The sequence below is a fragment of the Aulonocara sp. 'chitande type north' Nkhata Bay genome, linkage group LG8 (genome assembly GCF_057382095.1).
Source record: "Aulonocara sp. 'chitande type north' Nkhata Bay isolate Kocher_YH1m ecotype deep benthic linkage group LG8, A_spYH_male_GT1.1, whole genome shotgun sequence".
NCBI lineage: Eukaryota > Metazoa > Chordata > Actinopteri > Cichliformes > Cichlidae > Aulonocara > Aulonocara sp. 'chitande type north' Nkhata Bay.
Window position 1 is genome coordinate 25,834,414 of NC_141351.1, and position 19,303 is coordinate 25,853,716.

The 19,303-nt window shown below is 44.6% G+C and overlaps 1 protein-coding gene across 2 annotated transcripts in view; it reads left to right on the forward strand.

The window, feature by feature from the left end:
- Positions 1-19,303, forward strand: part of LOC147324091 (glutamate receptor ionotropic, delta-1-like) — a 599,369-nt gene that overhangs the window by 489,765 nt on the left and 90,301 nt on the right. For both annotated transcript variants that reach the window (XM_086304561.1, XM_086304562.1), the window contains exon 5: positions 14,812-14,865. In XM_086304561.1, coding sequence (XP_086160687.1) covers positions 14,812-14,865 — 54 coding nt within the window. The remainder of the gene's footprint in view (positions 1-14,811; positions 14,866-19,303) is intronic.

The following is a 19,303-nucleotide window of genomic DNA, read 5'->3' on the forward strand; positions in this document are numbered from 1 at the left end:
GTTCAGCAGACGCGCACAGTTCAGGCAATTTCAAGCTCAGCTGTCATGTTTTAGAAAACATTACAATGACTTGCATTCATCTCCTGGAGCAACACGACTCGCAGCGCCTACAGCTGAACATCTGTCTTAATGACTCGTTCGCACCAGTATCAAAAACATCTGAACTAAGATGCTATCAGACGAGCTTGAACTCACTCACATCATCTCTCCATCCTCAGAACAACAGCTAACACAGTGAAGCAGAGCAGAACCAGCAGAGTCAGGAGGTTGGCTGACGAGGCGTCTGATTGGATGCACGCATTCTGGAACATCCTGTTTGACCCCGTACAGCTCTAAAGCTCAGCAGCAACATCCCCTCACAGATGACACATCGTGGATTTGACTTCACAGTGAATCTGGCACTTTTCACACATGGATTAAATACCACAGTCTCTAAACTGTGAACTGTGAATCTATTAATCATCAGGTTGCTCTTTTTTGATCTATAAAATTCCTCGCATTTGCACATCTATCCTCACATTCCTCTGTTTTCTCTGCTTCGCTCACCGAGGTGTCAGAACAATCCTTGTACTCGGCGCCGTTCCAGCAGGGCAGAGGAGGCGGGAGACCGAAACAGCTTCCGAGGTAGCGGAGATGACTGGTTTCCATGCCTACGCGGCAAACGGTTAAAACCGGGTCTCAGAGTGAGTTTTGCAGAGGCTGCTCACACCCCTCAGGACTGAGCAGGATAAATCCAGTAAAGCTTCAGGTGTTCTTGAAAATGAGTTACGAGCTTGCATAATTTCCTCTGGGATTAATAAAGCATTCTGATTTTGATTGATGGATCAAAGGCTGCTTTTGCCCAGAATAACATGCAACAGTGGAAACTATATCATTTTTAAGATTATCTTTTTCCACGTTAATGTGCTGACACTAGTTTCAGAACTATGATATACATAATAACCTTCCAAGTGGAACATTATTGCTATAGAGCAACACGATCATTTAACTGCACTGCGTGTTTCCACTTCGTGGCTGTACAGTAGTTCTCGCTTTTCTTTGTGCTTTCCTTCAGTAGCAGCTCCTAAAGGAATATTCAGAGCTCTGCAAGAGAACCATAACTACAAGTGGAAGGCCAAACAATGAACTAATAATTCATTATGAAGCCGAACCTTTAGCTGAGTCTTTGCAAGGTCTTTCTCACCATTCACATTGCCGATCACTGGCTTCAAATCCTCCATCCTTCAGACCTGCATACTCTCGACACACGAGGCCGGCCATTGTTGTGCAGCAGGAGGAAGCCAGGACCCAGCACAGTCTGACAGCGGGTCCAAGAATTTTATCCCAACACCTTAATGCCGTCAGGCTGCCGTTGGCTAGCCTGTTCACCTCTATGCATCCTTCTATGGATATTCCTATTGGCTCTATCCAAGCCTCTTAGAGTAACTTCCTGTTTCCTGGAATCTCCTCCATGTTCTTCAGACTACACTGGGAGACACAGCAAATCTATCTGATGGCATGTCTGTGAAGGTCCTCAGTCATCCAGGTCATCGTAGCCTAAGGAGCTTGGAAAGAAAAGTGTCTGGACTTCTTTAAGTTGCTTGAAGACGTTTCAGACATTGGCTCATGTGATTAGGTAGAGGATCATTAGGATCCCATGTCCCTCTTGGGGGGACACTCCCATAGGGCTTAAATCTGGGACCCTCCACCAATTGACCTTAGAACTGAAGAAGCTCTTGGGTACATCTGAAAGAAGTCCAGAAGCTTTTCTTTCCAAGCTCCTTAAACTGTATTGATGTGCCATTCTGGAGGAATTTGACTACCTGCACCTACCTGTTAATACATTAACGTACATGCGCGTCCGTCAAGTTCCTCAGTCTTCCTTAAACGTGACCCAGGCCTCTCAAAAAGCTGGTTGTGTTGTGGACAAAAAGTACCAATTGACTTACTGCCCAGTGCGACTCAGTTCTGAGCTCAAGTGTTTGCACTTGGAATGAAACTATCAAATTGCTTTCCACTGTCTGTGTTTCCACAGAAGCTTAAATTGAAAAGGTAGCGTCTGTTACAGCAGATGATGATAAATTAGTATTTTCTTCATTTATTTGAAAGATACTTTGAAGGAAGTAATGAATAAAAATTTATCTGCAGGCTTCACAAAAAATGGGAAACATGTCATCGAAGCCCACTGCAGTCGGTAAATTATCAGTTTAATATTCATTGTAATATCAGCATCATTATGTGCTGCAACAAGCTCTGATAAGATGTGTCAAATGTTGGAGAAAGTCATATTTGTCTGTCCGACCAAATAAATGAGATGTTCTGGGTGATTCAGGAGCTCATTTCTTTTGTAGTTTCAGTGAGAAATAGCATTCATAAACACTCACTATTAATGTCACTTTACAGATTGATATCATTTGTTTATGTGACCACAAACCTTCCTCTCATTCTCACCTTCCACGTCTTCTACCAAGCTTACAGGCTTTTCAAATTAAACTGAGACTTTGCATTTCAAGGTTGTCGCATTACAGACACAAAAAGTCAAAATCCATGTTTTTCTGCTTTCTTTCTAAACTTCTTTTGGACAAGCGTAATCTTTTTGTAGTTCTGTTAGAGGACATACCGTCCATTTTTGGAACACTTGAGGGTGAAGATAGTTTCTAGAACTCTTTTCTCAAGCACCAAACCCAGGGTAGAGTTTGTGAGGATGTCTGCCTTGAGGCCGAGTTTTCAAACATTCAAATGAAAGGCAGTGAAAGGAGCTGGTGCTTCCTGGATGCCTCCAAAGTGAGGTGTTTTGGGCACGCCCAACTACGAGGAGATCCCAGAAAACACCAGGACACGATGGAGAGATTATGTTGGCTAACTTGGGATGTTGACGCCAGAGTAGGGAAGGCAGCTGGTGTCCTGCGACATCTCCAACCTGTTTGGAACTCGACCTCCCTGAATGTTAGGGTCAAGATCAGACTATTGAACTCTATCGTCTTCACTACTGCACTCTACGCTAGTGAAACCTGGCGCTCAACAAGTGCAATTATTCAACACCTGAACGTGCTTCAACAACGTGACCTGCGGCGAATCCTGAGAATTTCCTACCGGGACCGAATAACAAACGAGGAGGTCCTACGAAGAGCAGGCACCCGCCCATTAGCCGATGTTGTCGCAGAAAGGCGCTTCCGCTTTGCGGGCCATATTTTACGCCTACCCCCTCATCGCCCAGCTAAGATTGCCATGACATGGCGTCCACGCACTGGCAAGCGAAAGCAAGGCCGACCAAAAACCACATGGCGTCGAACATTCATGGACGATCTGAGAACTGTCGACATTGCCTGGGACGAAGCTGAAGCAGTCGCTGCTGACCGACATCGATGGAGATCACTAGCTGCCCGATGCGCCGCCCGGCGTAGGAGGAACTAAGTGCTAAATAAGACTTGGGATAATCGAAACAGGAGGTCCAAACAGGAGGTCCCCGCCTTTGGACCTCCCTTTCCAAAGGCAGGAACCCTACTGATGAAAAATGGTTCCATTTCCATATAAAGAGGAAGACTTGAACCAACCACAGCATATCCCTCAACATCGGTCAGCTCAGTGTTGTTCTTCTTGGGACAAGAGGATGATGGGAAGGTTGGGGTTATGGGAGGGTTAATGTGATGTATGTTACCTGGAGGAACGAGGGTCCCTCTACATAATACGTAACGCAGTAACATTTATGGTCTTCGAGGTGAAATTTGCAACAGCATAAGAGCTTTACCTAAAGAAGACAGACATAAATAACCTCACAAGGACACACTAAAGCACAGCTAAAGACATAATACGATAAAACACAGGTCTCTGGGAACACGGACACGCTGCTTTTCTGTCTGCAGCTAAAGAGAAAGGTGCTGATGATTTCACAGGAAATCCAGCTGCTGTTATCTCAGAACACAGGCTGTATTTCCACAGGCCTGCTGAACGATGTAGCTACACTCAGAAGGGGAAAAACATTACATATCCATCACAGAGAAATGGACCTTTTCAAAATCAGGCTAAAAGGCATTTAAAGCTCCTCTTGATGCGGATTGAGCAATCAGATTTCAGTCCCTCTTGAATTCATCTTGGATGCATTTGCACTTGTCCTTTGAGACCACGTACCTCCCCGGTCCAACCATGATTTAGCATAGATGGGATATTTAAGGTTTGCAGTGTAGATGATCCATCGGCAGGCAAATACCTGTAGGAAATATCCACAATTATTCAAGTAGTACATTTAAATAAACTGGCCAGGAGTTATAAGTATTCAAGTCAGATCATTTCCAACTGAATTATTTCTGTAACATATGAGCTGAAATAGCAGAAACAGCCCTCTGAGGCCTGCATCTTTGCACTGACTGTTGCATGTTCATAAAGAAATAGGACCAAAAACCTTAACGAGTTAGTTTCATATGGGAGCTGTTGCTTCCACTCACCTCCACAGAGCCGTCAGCCTCACAGCGTTTGTGCCGACGAGGCAGCAGAGCTCTCGCAGCAGTGAAGGAGATGCTGCCTGACTATTTTTTTTAGCGTTCTCGGTGAACTGACACCATCTTGACTTTTTAAACATCATCTCGCAAAACCAAAAACATGAAACCTCCTCGTTCTCAGCTTTCTTCTTGAACTCTCACGTTGTGAAGAGCTGCTTTTAGTGCTACTCTCGTGGGCTTTAACACTCAGAAGGACGGCGAGGCGGCCGTTTTTCCCCGTACACTGACGAAGCGAGCGGGATGAGTGCTGACAGAATCAACTCGACCTGCAGTCAGTCTGGGAGTCACAGCGGCCTGGATGGACGGAGGTCATGACGTTGCTGTTAAGAACAGAGCTCCCTTAAGTACAGTGACGCCCTGGATTGCGAGCATCCGCATCCTTCGTGTTCAAATGAAATTGGAAAAAGTGTTTGTGTGCTTCGTTGTAGTGCAGGTGCAGATGTGAGCATCGCTGCTGGCTGCAGTGGACGGGTTTTCTTTGTGTTTGTTCTTTGTGTGCCTTCCTGATGCCTGTTAGTCTGTAAACTGAATGTAAAGGACACTGTGGTGCAGAAATAGAGACGGATAACGAGCCTGATGTCACGGCAGAGTACCATCCACATCAGGGACTGAATGTCAACAACACTCCGAGGCTTCATCTTCATCAGCTCTGCGACGTCAAGCAGACAAAGATCGAAGATTGATGATATCCTCTGCTTTTCATTTCAACCTGAAGAGGGTTTCCTTGTTTCGCAAAGCTGATTCTCGTTACACACACACACTGCTCACAGAGTGGGCAAACACACTGGACAGCGTCATCTTTGTGTAATAGTGGCAAACTTCACAGTAACTGAGGAACACGTGTGACTGAGCCCGGCTTGACCTGTGCTGAGTAAAGTAACGTGCACGCTGAGCACTCCGGTTCAGCCTCTCCGTGGATCAGCCCCCGCGCTACACCTTTGATCTGAAGCGAAACACAGCGCCGTCAGTCTGCCTTCTTGAGTCGACCGCCGATGTTCTTTCTTCTTCAGTGTGGAGATGTTCACTGGTATTAATTTCAAACTAAATATTGTCTCTGTTCTTCAGTCCGCCTTGAGCTTTAAGTCGTCTTTGCTCTTCAAAGCTTCCCTCAGAAACTTTTCTTTTTTCTTTTGGAAGGATTGAAAGAGAGTCGATAAGAAGCCGACCCCAGCTGTTTCACTCGGTTTTCCATTTGTATCTCCATCATATTGGAACAACAACTCAATTTTGTGCTTTGACGGGAATCTTTTTCCCCTCCACCTCTAGAGTCCTGGGTGGATGTCCCACACGGAGGTCCATCCACACGAGTCTTTTACATTAACGTGGTGTTAAAAGCATCCTGTCTCGAGTGTAATGGCCCTGCTTCCCACTGCTCCCACCACCCATTAATGTTTGCTGTCAGGGATATTAAACCCATAGAGAGAGAAGGAGAGAGTCTGCGAGGCAGTGGAGCGAAATATAAACCAGCGAACTCCCTAATCCCCGCTGCACCGGACCACTCGCATCCCCCGAGCTCTGCTGCTGGCTTCAGATATAAAGCAGGAGCATTTCTAACAACTCAGCACGCTGGATTGTCAGCATCCATCCATCCATCCACGTTTAATTAGTTATCACAGTCCAAGCTGAGAACTTCCTGTCCAGAGCCTCCGCCTCCATCGGTGTCATCTCACATGTGCTGCATCACCCCCAAGCATCTCCTCTCACGCCTGAAGAAACCATTTCAGTTTCTGAAATCGAAGCCTGCAAAAATACTTATTTTCAGCAAATAGGGGAGAATTTTTGTTCTTTTCCAGTGACAGATTAATCAACTCCACGGTAATGAAGCAAATGTCATCCAGCACAACAGTGTGGCTCTTCTGTGTTTTAAATAGTCCTGTGGCACAGAGGAATAACAGATATAAGGCTCTGACACACACACACACACACACACACACACACACACACACACACACACACAGAGGCTTGTTAGTAGGAAATATGCAATTAGCTTTTGGGCGCTGCATTATGTAATGACACCCACATTTATTTCTAATACTATATAATAAAAGTACCCCAGTAGTGCATTTCAGGGAGGAGAGCAGCTTCTCGTTCAGCAACATTCAGAAACACAACACAAAGTTAACGGCCAAAAATAAACAACCGTCTTTACCTAGAAGCTTCGTCACTCGATATTTAGCAGAGTAACCTTGATTGTGTTTCACAGCTTCCATGTATATCTGCTCTCCCGATCGATACGTCATTAGCACCTTGTAAGGTCGAGGTGCTGCTGGTGGATTTTAACAAATAGTTGGACGGCCGCTGTGGAGGGAAAGATGCTGCTATTCCAACTCCACGCTGTCTTCATTCTCTCTGAGCCTTCAGGCTCTTATTGTTGTTTCTCTGTCTGAATATTTATCGGCAGCATTTTTGATCTGCGGCCAAAGAAACCCTCCCAAAAAACTGCAGTACTTCTTACTAATACGTCCAGCACTGCAGACTCTTTGTGTGGAACGTTAACCACGCCTGTTATATCTGTTGGCTGTGCAGGATCTCTTGGTTTTCTTGATAATGGTTTAATTTGTTGCTTCAGTAAAATCAGTTCACGGCAGGCGTTTTTAAACCCGGAGAAGACGGTTTAATCTGTGCCGACGTGGCGTCTTTGGGAGGCGACGCGTCAGCCGGAGAAAAAGCCTAGCCGTAATCCTAACGATCTTTGGCTGCCGAGCGGCTTCTGTAATTAGCCTGCCAACCTCACAGTGCCACTGAGGGTGGGGCTTATAATCTAAAGCAAACTTGGAAGGGTTTGTGCTTGGTAATAACACGCCGGTGTCAAACCTGCAAATAAAAACTGAATGTTTGTCGTTTTTCTTAACGAGTCGGAGAGTGGCTCTAAAAGTTATTTGTTCAAAGGGTCAGAGGACTCTTCACTGACGTGCGTTAAATATAAATGTTGCTCTGCATGATGGGAAGTGAAGACAGATTCAAACACAATCTTTCAACAACACAAGATTTATGTGCTGGCTCCTCGGTACAGAACTGGCTGCAGGCTGTTGATACAATATTTATTTATTTGGTTATTTATTCTTCTTAACTGGTCTCCACTGGATGTTGGTAGACCTGCTCAGAGGTGTGGGCCAATTCAAACTCAGGCGAGTTACCTCTAAGACCGCTCGGAGTTGCGTGATTTGTTCAGTTTTAATTTGACTGCCTTTAAAAAGTGTAACAGATAATATATAGCTGATACAATGTAACATCATTATGCAAAAATTAACCTTTAAATAATAACCGCATGAGATTAAAATGAATAAACAGTGATTAGCTGAGCACATGGATGTCACATTTGATTGGGGTAATCTTGATGGTTTACCGAGGTCGAGCTCATTCTCTTCTTGCAGCTGACTGAGAACGTTTCTAAAATATAAAGAAAAAACTTCAGTAAAGTCTGAAAAGTTTTCTCTGTGGAGTTTTACGAACCTGTGGAAAAAAGAAAGATGATTCAGTAATGAGTAAAACTGCTCTCACGTGATTTGTTTAGCGGGTCTGTGCAGAAACGGTTAAACACTGATAACCAAGCAGAAGTGATTGTGCTGATCCTGGGTATCAGAAACCAGCTGCTGTCAAAACCACAGAACACATTTACACTGCAGCCCAACAGACACTCACTTGTTTCCCAGCCTGTTATATCTAGCTTTTCTCTCTCTTGACATGTTTCCCATCTGACTTTGTGCTTTCAACTGCTGAATAAAAGCAGAAGCACCGCTCTAGGAGTGATGCAAAAAGATGCAAGCAATCCATACAGCAGTCAGCTGTAGAGCAACTCCACAAAACTTACACAAACTAAAAACTACCAAACTGCCAGCTGCTGTGACCATCCTGCAACTTTAGCCTGTCAACATCCAACATGGGCTGAAGCTAAACGGTCACGGGGGGGTTGGGGGTTTCTTCCAGGAGTGGAAGGACTTCCTTTTACCAGGTTCAGGGACAACAGGGGGCTATGAGATCTTAAGGATATGTTGGGTTCTGGTTATTCGACCTACATGCTGCCAACGGAGAGAGGTCATTATTCTGGTTACAGTGACATAAAGATCTATCTGTTCTTATCTTATTCAAGACCTTGTGTGTCAAAGAGGTTAAAAAGTCTTGTGATGCATGACTGTGTATCCCCGTTGGGTCGTTGGACACTGATGATGATTAGCAGCAAGCTCAGCAGTCAGATTATCCTAACTTGTATGTCGTACTGTGTGTTGGCTGCTCTAAAGTCGTGGTGAAAGGGTTAAGCCTGCAGGTGTGTGTGTGTTTCAAACCTGGAGTTGAGGTTAGCACAGTACAACTGTTCCCTTTGAATGCAGTTCTGATCTGATGCTTTTGGATGTCAGTCAGTATTTCAGTTTGTTACGTGCAGCGGATGCTTCCTGCAGCGTCTGCCTTCGTTCCTCAGACAGACGAAGTGATCAAAAGTCCTGACCTGTGTGATGTCACGTATGAGACGAAGGAAAAAAAAGGCTAACTGTCTAAAGTCAAGAGGACGCTTTGTTTACAGCCACAGTTCTCCCCGGGCCTCGTGTCTGTATGATTTCCTCAGCGTGTCGTCTGCCTCTCTGCTCTCAGTCGCGCTGAGCTTCTCGCACATTTGTGTAGCTGTCAGTCATGTGAGTCAGCCTTCATCATCGTCATCCCCCTGTACCGTGCGGCGCGATGGGTCGAGGTCACGATGTAACCTCATCAGACAGCTCAGCGAGAGGGATGAGACGGAGCGAGCAGGCGGAGGCTCGTGCGTCGCTGCTAAACCGTCCTGACCTTCCAGGAAATATTCACAATCAAAACAGTGTCGCTTTCCCCCCCTGAGTATCCAAAAAATGGCGACATCAGTCTGTCACCGTTTTGGGCCCGTGGCCCGAAATATCTTGACTGACATGATGGCAGGTCTCTTGATAGTCATCGATCCCTAAACTGCCAGCTGAGTCAGTTCGTGATGGGACACGAGCGCCATCGGACTCGTTTTTGACCACGACACAAATGAACATTCAGACGGTGGAAATATGAGCTATAGCCACAAGTTTACCACAGGTATATAAAATGCGTAGCCACACAGTCCGCCTGTACTAACGTTTGTAAAAGAGCAGGTTGTTCTAAGGCAGCGGTCCCCAACCCCCGGGCCACGGGGCTGCGAGAGTTGAGGCTCTGGTGTGAAATTTATGGTTTTCAGGCTTTTTATCGTGAACTCTGTTTCCCTGGGTCTTTCCCATGTTGTAGTTGTGCGCCTTATTTTGAAAGAAATATTTACGCATTACCATAGCAACCAGAGAGCATTAAGGGGCAGAGAGGAGGATGTTACTCTGAATGTTGTTGGCACATTTCAGGAGGACGCTGCTAATAAAGTTGCACAGTTACACAGTAAATTCACGTTTATTATTATATTTACAGAATACCACAGTTTTTGTCTTGGTCGTATCATTTTATTTTGTTGTGTTTATCCTGCTGGTCTAAAGAGTATGGAAGCCCGTTTCCGCCACTAAATAAAAACAAATTTCGAGAAAAGTTTCTCAAAATTTCGAATTAGCTCTGCCAATCAAAAATCTACGTGAATGAGGTCGCTTTCTTGTTACCCGGAAGCATATGGCGCAGAGGAGCGCGCACTCAAAAACGGATCCCAACAAATTGGCGCTTTCGCGAGTACGTTTGCTGATAGTAACACCGTGTGATTCAGCTAATAACACAGGGGTTTCATCATTTGTGAAGCCAGGCTGAAAACACTCAGCAATCTGTGCATTCACGACTGGATGTAATACCGGCAGCTTAGCTGTTGTAGCTGAGGGCTTCAGCTTCCGGGTAACAAGGAAATGACGTCATTCACGTAGATTACTGATTGGCAGTGCTAACTCGAGTTACTTTTCTCAAATTTTTGAGTTAATAAGTCGAAATTTTGAGTTAATAAATCAAAATTTCGAGTTAATATGTCGAAATTTTGAAAAAGTAACTCGAAATTTCAAGAAAAGAACTCGAAATTTTGAGTTATGGATCCTTTTTTTTTTTAGTGGTGGAAACAGGCTTCCATAAAAGAGCCTACCGAGGGGCGGGGCACTTAAACAGCTTTAATCTGATTGCCGTTTGACGTCAAGAATAGAAAAAACTGAGCTTTTAATTACACTGGACTCATTATCCACAATGTTACGATATGATCACCCTCCATCCGAGCATCTGTGAGACGGGAAATATTTTAAGTGACCGAAAGAAAGAAAAATCCAACTCTGTTTGATTTTCTTAGGAGGGTTAAACACAGCAGCTTCGTGCAGGTTTTAAACACTTAAAGACGCCATCATGGATCTGTGTTTTTAAGGCTTAGTATCAGTGTTCCTGTGTTGTGGTGAGGCACACTTTGCCGACGACACTGTTCCAGCGATCTACAGTTAGTGCCAAGATGTGCAGCAAACTGCCAAAAACAGGAAGAAGATGGCTTCTGGCAGCCAGACAGAAAAAAGAAACCCCAAAAATAGCTTTCACAAATGTTTTATGAGTAAAGAAACATAGAAAAGCCAATTATTTGGTCTCAAGGATGCTGAGAAACTTTAATGGTGGAATGTGAGTGTGGTTTATAAAACCCTCCCGAACGCAGCTTGAATTTTGAAACTCCTCTCTGATTGGTTAGACTCGCAGCCTCCATGTTGTTCAGCTGTCCATTCTCGCCGTGAGTTAAAAGCATAAATTTATTACATCTGAACGGCAGCCAAACTCACCTAAGACGGCTCTTAAAAAATAGCGAGATTGATGTAAGAAATATTCTGGATAATGCAATTATATGAACGGTGCACGGCGAGTCCGTCGGGAATAACAAGGTCAGCATGTTCTGCCAGTTCTTATATCGTGAATTAATTCCACTCCATACATTTTTATTCTCTTATTTTCTTCTCAGCCTTTGCTTCATCGTGTTTCTGCAAGCTCCCCTCTTCACCCACACTCGTCATTAAAAGCTACAATATACATGTTTTTACCTTCAGGGTTGACGGGTAATTGTTGTTGATAACCAATTTCTGTGCCCACAGTAGCAGAAAATAAACCAGAGGGCAATGTGGGCTGCATTTTAATGACCGAGCAGGAAGTAAGGACCCAGAGGCAGAATCTAAATAACACCAGCGAGGAAGAACGGAGTTGGATGGGAGGACGGAGGCGATCGAGGCGTGCGTGAGAACGCTCGCACTCTATCCAGGTCCAATAAAGGTTATGGTGACATCTCCACGTGGGAGATGTGAGGTGTGCTATGAGAACAGGTGCTGTGGCCTTTGCTATAGGTTAACCTGACATCATGTACACACACCGACTGGTTTCCATCACTTCACATAGAATCAGTATTGACTTCTCATTCATTATTTGGTTGTAAGTCTTTAAGGTGGGTGGGGTGCAATGAGATGTATGCCACATGAAGGGCAGAACGCCCTGCAGAACGCCGCGTTGTCACATGGCGATCAGCCTCACTCGCTCTGCACATGAATCGTGCAGCTGACTGGTGTATCTGCTCATAGCAGATGTGCACAAATAAAATGTGGGAAAAACACTTCTTTCTAAAAACGTCTGTGCGCGTTAGCTCTGTGGACATGCAGTTCACGAGCTGTTTATCCTCGAGGTTGTTGCTTGTGTGGAGCTTCACGAGTGTGTCAGCGTTTGTTGATCTGGAAGCCGAATGTGGAACCTGTTAGAAAACATCTGTCAGTCCGAGCCCCGAGGACAGAGAGCAAAGACGTGACACGAACTGATATTCATGGCCGAACGCTGTGTGGGAATACTCTTGTTTAGTGTGTGTGTGTGTGTGTGTGAAGTGAATGCACTCAGTGATGTAATATCCCAAACACAGATTCTTCTTCTGACTCCACCAGCTTCCTGGCTGCGTTCCACTGTCTGAATATGGATAATATGGAAAACCTGTTTCAAATACCTCGTCTCAGGTATTTGTTCCCAAAGTCAGGACTGGACACAGTTTGGTTTTGTTAGAATCTGTCACGAGGTTTGGTCCTGCTCATTAGAGGATGTCTGTAAAATGCTAATGATGAATGAGCGATGGCTCTGTTGTATTCAGGTGTAGCTCGGCGCTATGACAGGAATCCAGCACGCAGAGCCTTTGAACAGCAGGCAGGTTTGGCACCGTTCCCCATTCAGGTGAGCTAGTTTCAGGCATGCTGGCTCATCATCATGCCTGACGGTTAGCCTCTTGGAACGGAGCCACTGGAAATGAAATTACCTGATGTGACACGTGAAAAAGGTCTGAAAAGGCTTCAGGCAGCAGGTGATATCAGTGAATCACCACTGCAGTCAGGTACAGGCTTTTAGAATGCTACATGCAGACATATTAGCATTAGCATAGGTAACATGATAAAAATTTGTGTTTATATCTATTTAAAAATATAATCTTCTGTGCTCTTTGTTGCATTTGATGAGATATGTGATTTTTTTAGCAACATATCTTTTGAATGGCTGAAAAATTAGCTAGCTGTTTACTGCTAGCTGGCTGTTTACTGCTAGCTGGCTGTTTACTGCTAGCTGGCTGTTTACTGCTAGCTAGCTCTTGGCTATCCTCTGAAAAGTGCTTTAAAAATGTTTGGTGGTCCCCCCAACTTAGCCAAGAAGGCCATTACACACCAGACTTTTTCGGGCTCGGCCGTTTGCAATGACTGCATAATTATGCTGTAAGATTTTGCGGCATTTTTTAGTTTTTGTTTTTTTTCCCAATATTACTTATTGATCTTGTTCAGAAACATCAGCACCAGCTCTTCATCATTTGATATCGACTTCATTTTTTTTTCAGTGTTTTTTGGAGACGATTTATTTGCAGAAGCTCAACGATTTATTTTTATTTTTATTTTTGCATCTCAAAAAAATGTGAACTTCGTGCCATTTTTTGAGGCACGCTTGGTGTGTAATGAAACACGCAACTTTTTGACAGCTGCTTTCCATTGAGGTGTGAACACCTCTGCACTCCCTACAGGAGGCAACTAGACTTGTTCAGGCTGAAGCACCTGGGGAGGGATTCAGTGGCGGATTGCTGGTGTCGTAAGCCACCACGTCTGGTCACTGGTAGGCATTCAGTGGACATCGATGGCTTCAGAGGACAACCCCCACGAGAGGCTGAATACCTCGGACTGAAGAAGCTGATTGGATGAGAGGTGAAACTTAAAGAAGTCCAGTTCTTCTCAGGACTAGTGTGACCTGGACTGAAGACCTACGCAGATAAACCTTTATCAGGATACAGCAGCAGTTTTTCTTCGGCCAACAAACTTTGATATTTGTTACGAAGCATTAATAAAAAGAATAAACCAGGAATGTTCTCATTTCATTTTTCATTCAGTAGCATGATCACATTTTGAGACGTACAGCACGTGTGTGTTCAGTCATACTTCAGACCAGATGTTTCCTTTCGTTCTTTTATTATCTCTGTGAAATATTATTTTTTACTTCATATAATTTCGATCATTAGCTAACGACTCTGTGAGATCGTTGGTTTAAATATGCTGCTTCTAAACATGGAGCCAGAAGGCAGAACAGCACCCACACGGCTCTGCAGTCAGACCATATGCTGGCGTGCGGCGCCGTGTGGGCACGCACTCAGATACATCCCTGCCTCCATCAACCTTTCACCTCTGAGACAATATAGGGTTTGCTGTTCAACCATCTCGGGTGGAGCCAAGTGTAAATGTCAGAATTAAGCGTCACTCAGGGAGAATAAAGGTTTATTTTTAAAACTGAATCATGAAGCAATGAGCATTATGGGTGTTTTACAGTGATTTTACTTCTTCTTCATGATATCGCGTCATTATTTGAGATAACTCCACAGTTCTGTCATGTTTTGGGGGCGTTTGCATTACTAGCAGCTGCCTCTGTGCACGTGTTCCAGCTGGTCCAGGCTGATCTGCAGGACTGAGCTCTGCTCCACTTTGTGCTGTCAGCTGCGAGGCTGGCTGTCATCTGTAGGATGCTGCGTGTTATTAGGATTATCACATGGTGGCAGAGGACCGGCCGAGCTCCGGGGGCTTTGCTAAGTGCAAACCACTCGCTTTCTCAAAAGCCTCTGTTGCTCGACATTTTGGCAGGACGAGCCGTGACAGCGGAGGAGGAAGACGAAGGGGAGGAGGCCGACTTGAACTTTTCAAACGTGCACACCGCAATGACACGGGCGAGAACAAAGGCAGACGAGGCAGCTGTGGTGTCGGTACAGCAGCTGCTCCTCGGAGGCCACACTGCAAGATCTGGCTGCTGAACCTGAAGTGTGATAAAATGCTGCGTCAGCCTCTGAGAAGCGGCGTGTGATTAAATCGGCTTTGGGCGGTCCTTGTTATTAACCCCTCGTCTCTGTGTCTCTGTGTGTCTGCAGGCAGTGGAAACAAATCTGGCCTCCAAAGACAGTCACTGGGTGTTCGTCAACGAGGTAAGTCACACGAGACATTCAGAGCACGTGACACAAACTTTCTCCATCAGTGAACTTCTGATAGCAGGAAGTCCATCGTTCCCGACTTCCTGTGCTGTGAAACAGGGCAGAACCAATGAGACTGAAGCAGGGAATCATGCAAAGCTACTCTAGTAGAGTCCAAGAATAGAAACAAGCTGCCAGCTGTCAATCAATTAGCCTTTTTTCAAGCATCCCTCAATATTTTTTTATTTTTATCGATTACATTTGTTTTGGGTTTTTTCAGTTTTAGAATTTTGTTCTTAGCTTTTCAAATACTTATTTATGCTGTTTTGGCAGCTAGTTTGAAGCTGACTGTAACACATGAACACGCTCATTCATTCCCGATATTGTCAGGATTACTTACTGCCAGCAGATTAGACATGTGACCCTCCCGTCTCCAGACAGCTGACCAGATCCGGCTACACAACAGCTGGTTAAACCAGTTAGTGTTAGCTGTGAGGCCCTTAAATATCAAACTTTCCCTCTGATAACCAGTTTGAATACATTTCCCCATGATATGAGAGTTTATTCAGTTTCATTCCAACAACGTTAGATAAAACAGCCACGCCCCACCTCAGTATCACTGTCATCGGACAGAAGTGAGCTTCGCTGACTCTTCCACTCATGTTGGACTCCTTTGACAAAGACTTACGGCCTCCTGCAGCCATCTTTTATGCTTTGTGCTGTTCTGGTCTAACTGGGGCAATAGCGACGTCTGTGCTAACCTCTTTAGCTCGTTGCTTTAACCGTTTCTCCTGACACGTCTGCATCGGTTTGGATAAAATCTCAGCTCGATTTAAATGTTGTTCTGAAAAGAACACAAATGAGCTCCTTTAAAGCATCATTTACATCACAGCGCGCCAAAAACTACCGAACTACCAAGCTTGGTTTCCTCTGGAAAAGTTTTCTCGCCATGTCGGCTTTGAGTTTTGATGATGTTGCTTTCATTACGGCTGATTTTGGACCAGAACAGTGGGACGGGCTGCACAGAGAACAAAAAGGCAGATAAGTTAAAGAGCCCCGTCCTGTGTGCTTGTTCTGATGGAAACCATTTATATGTGTGATACAAACACAAGCTGAGTGGGTTTGTTGCCGCCTCTCTCCAGCGGCTGGCTTTTTTTCTCCCCTCTGACGGGGATCGGCGAGCGTGGGCAACTTTCCATGCTGGAAGTAAAATTGAAATGATTGGAGGTGAAAAGAGAAAATGACAGCACCCTCCACCGCAGCTGGGATTGTGTTCAGTCACAAAATACCGACATCTCCAGAGCCGCGACTTCTCCCGACCTGCCCGCTCTTGCCAACTGGTTACAGGTTTATTTTTTTATAGTTTTAAATTATCTTTCCTTTTTAATTGCTCACTCTGCTCTCCCAGTATCAATCTTAAAGCAGCGACCCAGCCAATTAACTGAGCTGACAAGTGTTAACAGCATAATTCAGAGATGGCTGTTGGTGTCGTCTGCTGAAGGCTGAATACAAAAACCTCAGAGCTTTACTTTCAATGCCAGATTCCCTTTCCCCCATTTTTCAGCTCCCAGCTTGGTAACAGCCTCCTCATTCACTTCAAATTATCTCCTTTATTTCAAAGTCATCATTCAGCTAATTACTGCATTTTTAATTAACCAGAAGATCGAAACAATGTTCAGATCCTGCAGCGTGTTTGGGCTTTTTGGCACATTAGACTTGTGATCACACGTTTCCTTTGATAAACACGCCTGTGTGTCTCGTCCTTCCACACTGTGTATGTATAATATCCTGTACCCATCAAAGGAAATCATTTAAATCATTCACAATTTTTTATTGCTCATTTTCTCCACTTTGCCACCTCCTCTTCTCCTTCCAATATGCTTTTAATTAGATTAACAGCAAATTATGATGTTTACATAGAAATATTCCTCAAAATATTCCAGTTATCTTCATTAATGTGGGATTTAAACTTCCTATGAAAGGAAGTGGGGAAACTCAGTCTACTGCATGTGTGATTTCTGGAATTCCTAATTATCCAAATTAAATTTTACATTTTTTAAATTATTCATGTTATTTTCACTGCTGGAGAGATCGTGGTAGGCAACAAAAGGCAGGAAAGGTAAGTGGTCCTAAAAAGAAACAGCTGGAGGAACATATGCAGCCAATCAGTTTCATTGGCAGCAGGTTAGTGATTGGATATAAAAGGAGCCTTAGAGAGGCACCGTTTCAGAAGTAAAACTGGGAAGTGGTCTCAGGAAAAAAGTCGTCGGGTCTCAGAGACCTGACGACTTTTTTCCTGAGACCTGAGGATGTCCTAAAATGTACACTTTACTGGTGGGGATTTGGTCCTTCACTTATGTGGTATAGGAGTTTTGTGGGTTTCCAGTTTCATCTCTTAACCGGGCAGCAGTCTAGGAGTCCAGTTGCGCTTCTGAGGATATTTATTTCCATCCACCTCTATCTGCCTTCATGACCATAGGTGGGGGTAGGGCCGCAGATTGACCAGCAAGCTTCACTATCACGTCTCTCTCTTCGTCACATCTGACATTCACATATCTATCCATCTATCAGTCGCTCGCTCCGCTCTCCCCTCACTTGTGAACAAGATCCTGAAGTATTTGAACTCCTGCACTTGGAGCAGCAACTCATTCCCGACCTGGAGTTTGCACCCCAGTCTTCTGTGGCTGTGTCACAGTGGGCTTCATGGTGGTGGGCTCTAGTGTAAGCAGAAGTCCACTACCTGATGAAGCGATGACATCCAGAGCATTTTCTTACTTTTTCATGAATGCAAACCACATGAAGCGTGTTGGTGTGAACCTTACAGGTAAAGATGGACCTTTTCCATAGATAAGAGAAGCACCAGGTTCCTTGTTACCATGGTGCCTCCTCCCCCTAATTCCTCCACACAAACATCATGTGAAATCGGCTCTCCAGCCTCCAACCTGCTTCATAAATACTGTTCTGTCCTTGTTCCCCACTTTGCTCTAAAGTTTTAGCAGCCTCTGTGTGTAGTGTGTCACCGAGCTCAGGCAGGTAACAGAGGTAGTTTCAAGTCCTGGTGGCGGCGCAGTGAGATGTCAGATGTCCTGCCAGCAGGTAGACACTGCCGACGAGCTAATTTCCATTTCCTTCCTCTTCCCTTCTTCCTGTCTGCTGTCAGCACCTCCCCGCGTAGTGTTCAGGTACACGGAAAAGACGTTCACCTTCATTGTGTAACGCAGACCCACAAAAACACACCACAACAACAGGTGAACAAAAACTCCAGAGTGATTTTAAACGCAGCGACATGAAGGTTACAGTTCGTTTGAAATGGATTATTAATTATTAACTATTAAAAGGCCTCAGACTAGGTTTTTCAGTTATAAATTCATCCTTTAAGCCGCCAGTTTAAATTAAAATTATTATCATAATACTTCTGGTCAGATTTTACATTTAGATTAAAGAGTTTCCAGAAATCTCCATTCAGATGCTGGCAGACTTTTCCCCTGATTATCTCATCGATGGCAAACGCAGGGCTGAAAATACAAAGTGCAAACCAAGTGTAAGTGAATCAGTCTCCACAGACTGTTTACAGCTGGTCTCTATAGCTAATCTCCCCCTTTATAAAAACTGTACAGGAGTGTTTTTATAACGCTTCTGTTTAAAATGTTCTAAGGCTTAAAGTTATCCATTAAGAGCCATTAGCTGTCTGCTAGACTCCTCAGGTCATTGCAGTCCCTGAACCGGACCTCTGTGGTGCCATCCACCCATCCATCCATCGATCCATCCATCTTCTGAAATTGTCTGCCAGTCTTCACTTGTCTCCCAGTGATGCTGCAGTAAACTTCAAGGGGTACAACCATAACCAAGGATAACCCTGATGGCTGTAGAATAGGCTTGGCCAACTCCAGGCCTCGAGGGCCGGTGTCCTGCAGGTTTTAGATCACGCTGGGTCAGCACACCTGAATCAAATGATTAGTTCCTTACCAGGCCTCTGGAAAACTTGTTGAGGAGGTCATTTAGCCATTTAAATCAGCTGTGATGGACACATCTAAAACCTGCAGGACACCGGCCCTCGAGGCCTGGGTTTGGACACCACTGCTGTCGGACCTCCAGCTCTCCATGTCTGTGTCAGCAACTGAGTATAATCTAAGCTTCTTGTCAGGGTTGGCTGTGTGGCAGGCAGGCAGGAGTGGTGGGCCCAAAATGCAGGACTCAACATGGAAGTCAAACTTAAAGCGCAGCTTTATTGCTGGGACAAAAAGCAAAAAAAGCAAAAGCAAAGCTAGACACACTGACATGAGGCACAACCTTTCACAATAAAACAGGAAACAATTCACAAAGACGTAGACAAAGACAGACTTTACACGGGCAGAACGAAACCAGAATGAACTAAAACCTACTAAATAATAACCATCATCATCATCATCATACCATAGATCAAGAAAATACCCAAAAATACAAAATCAAACCA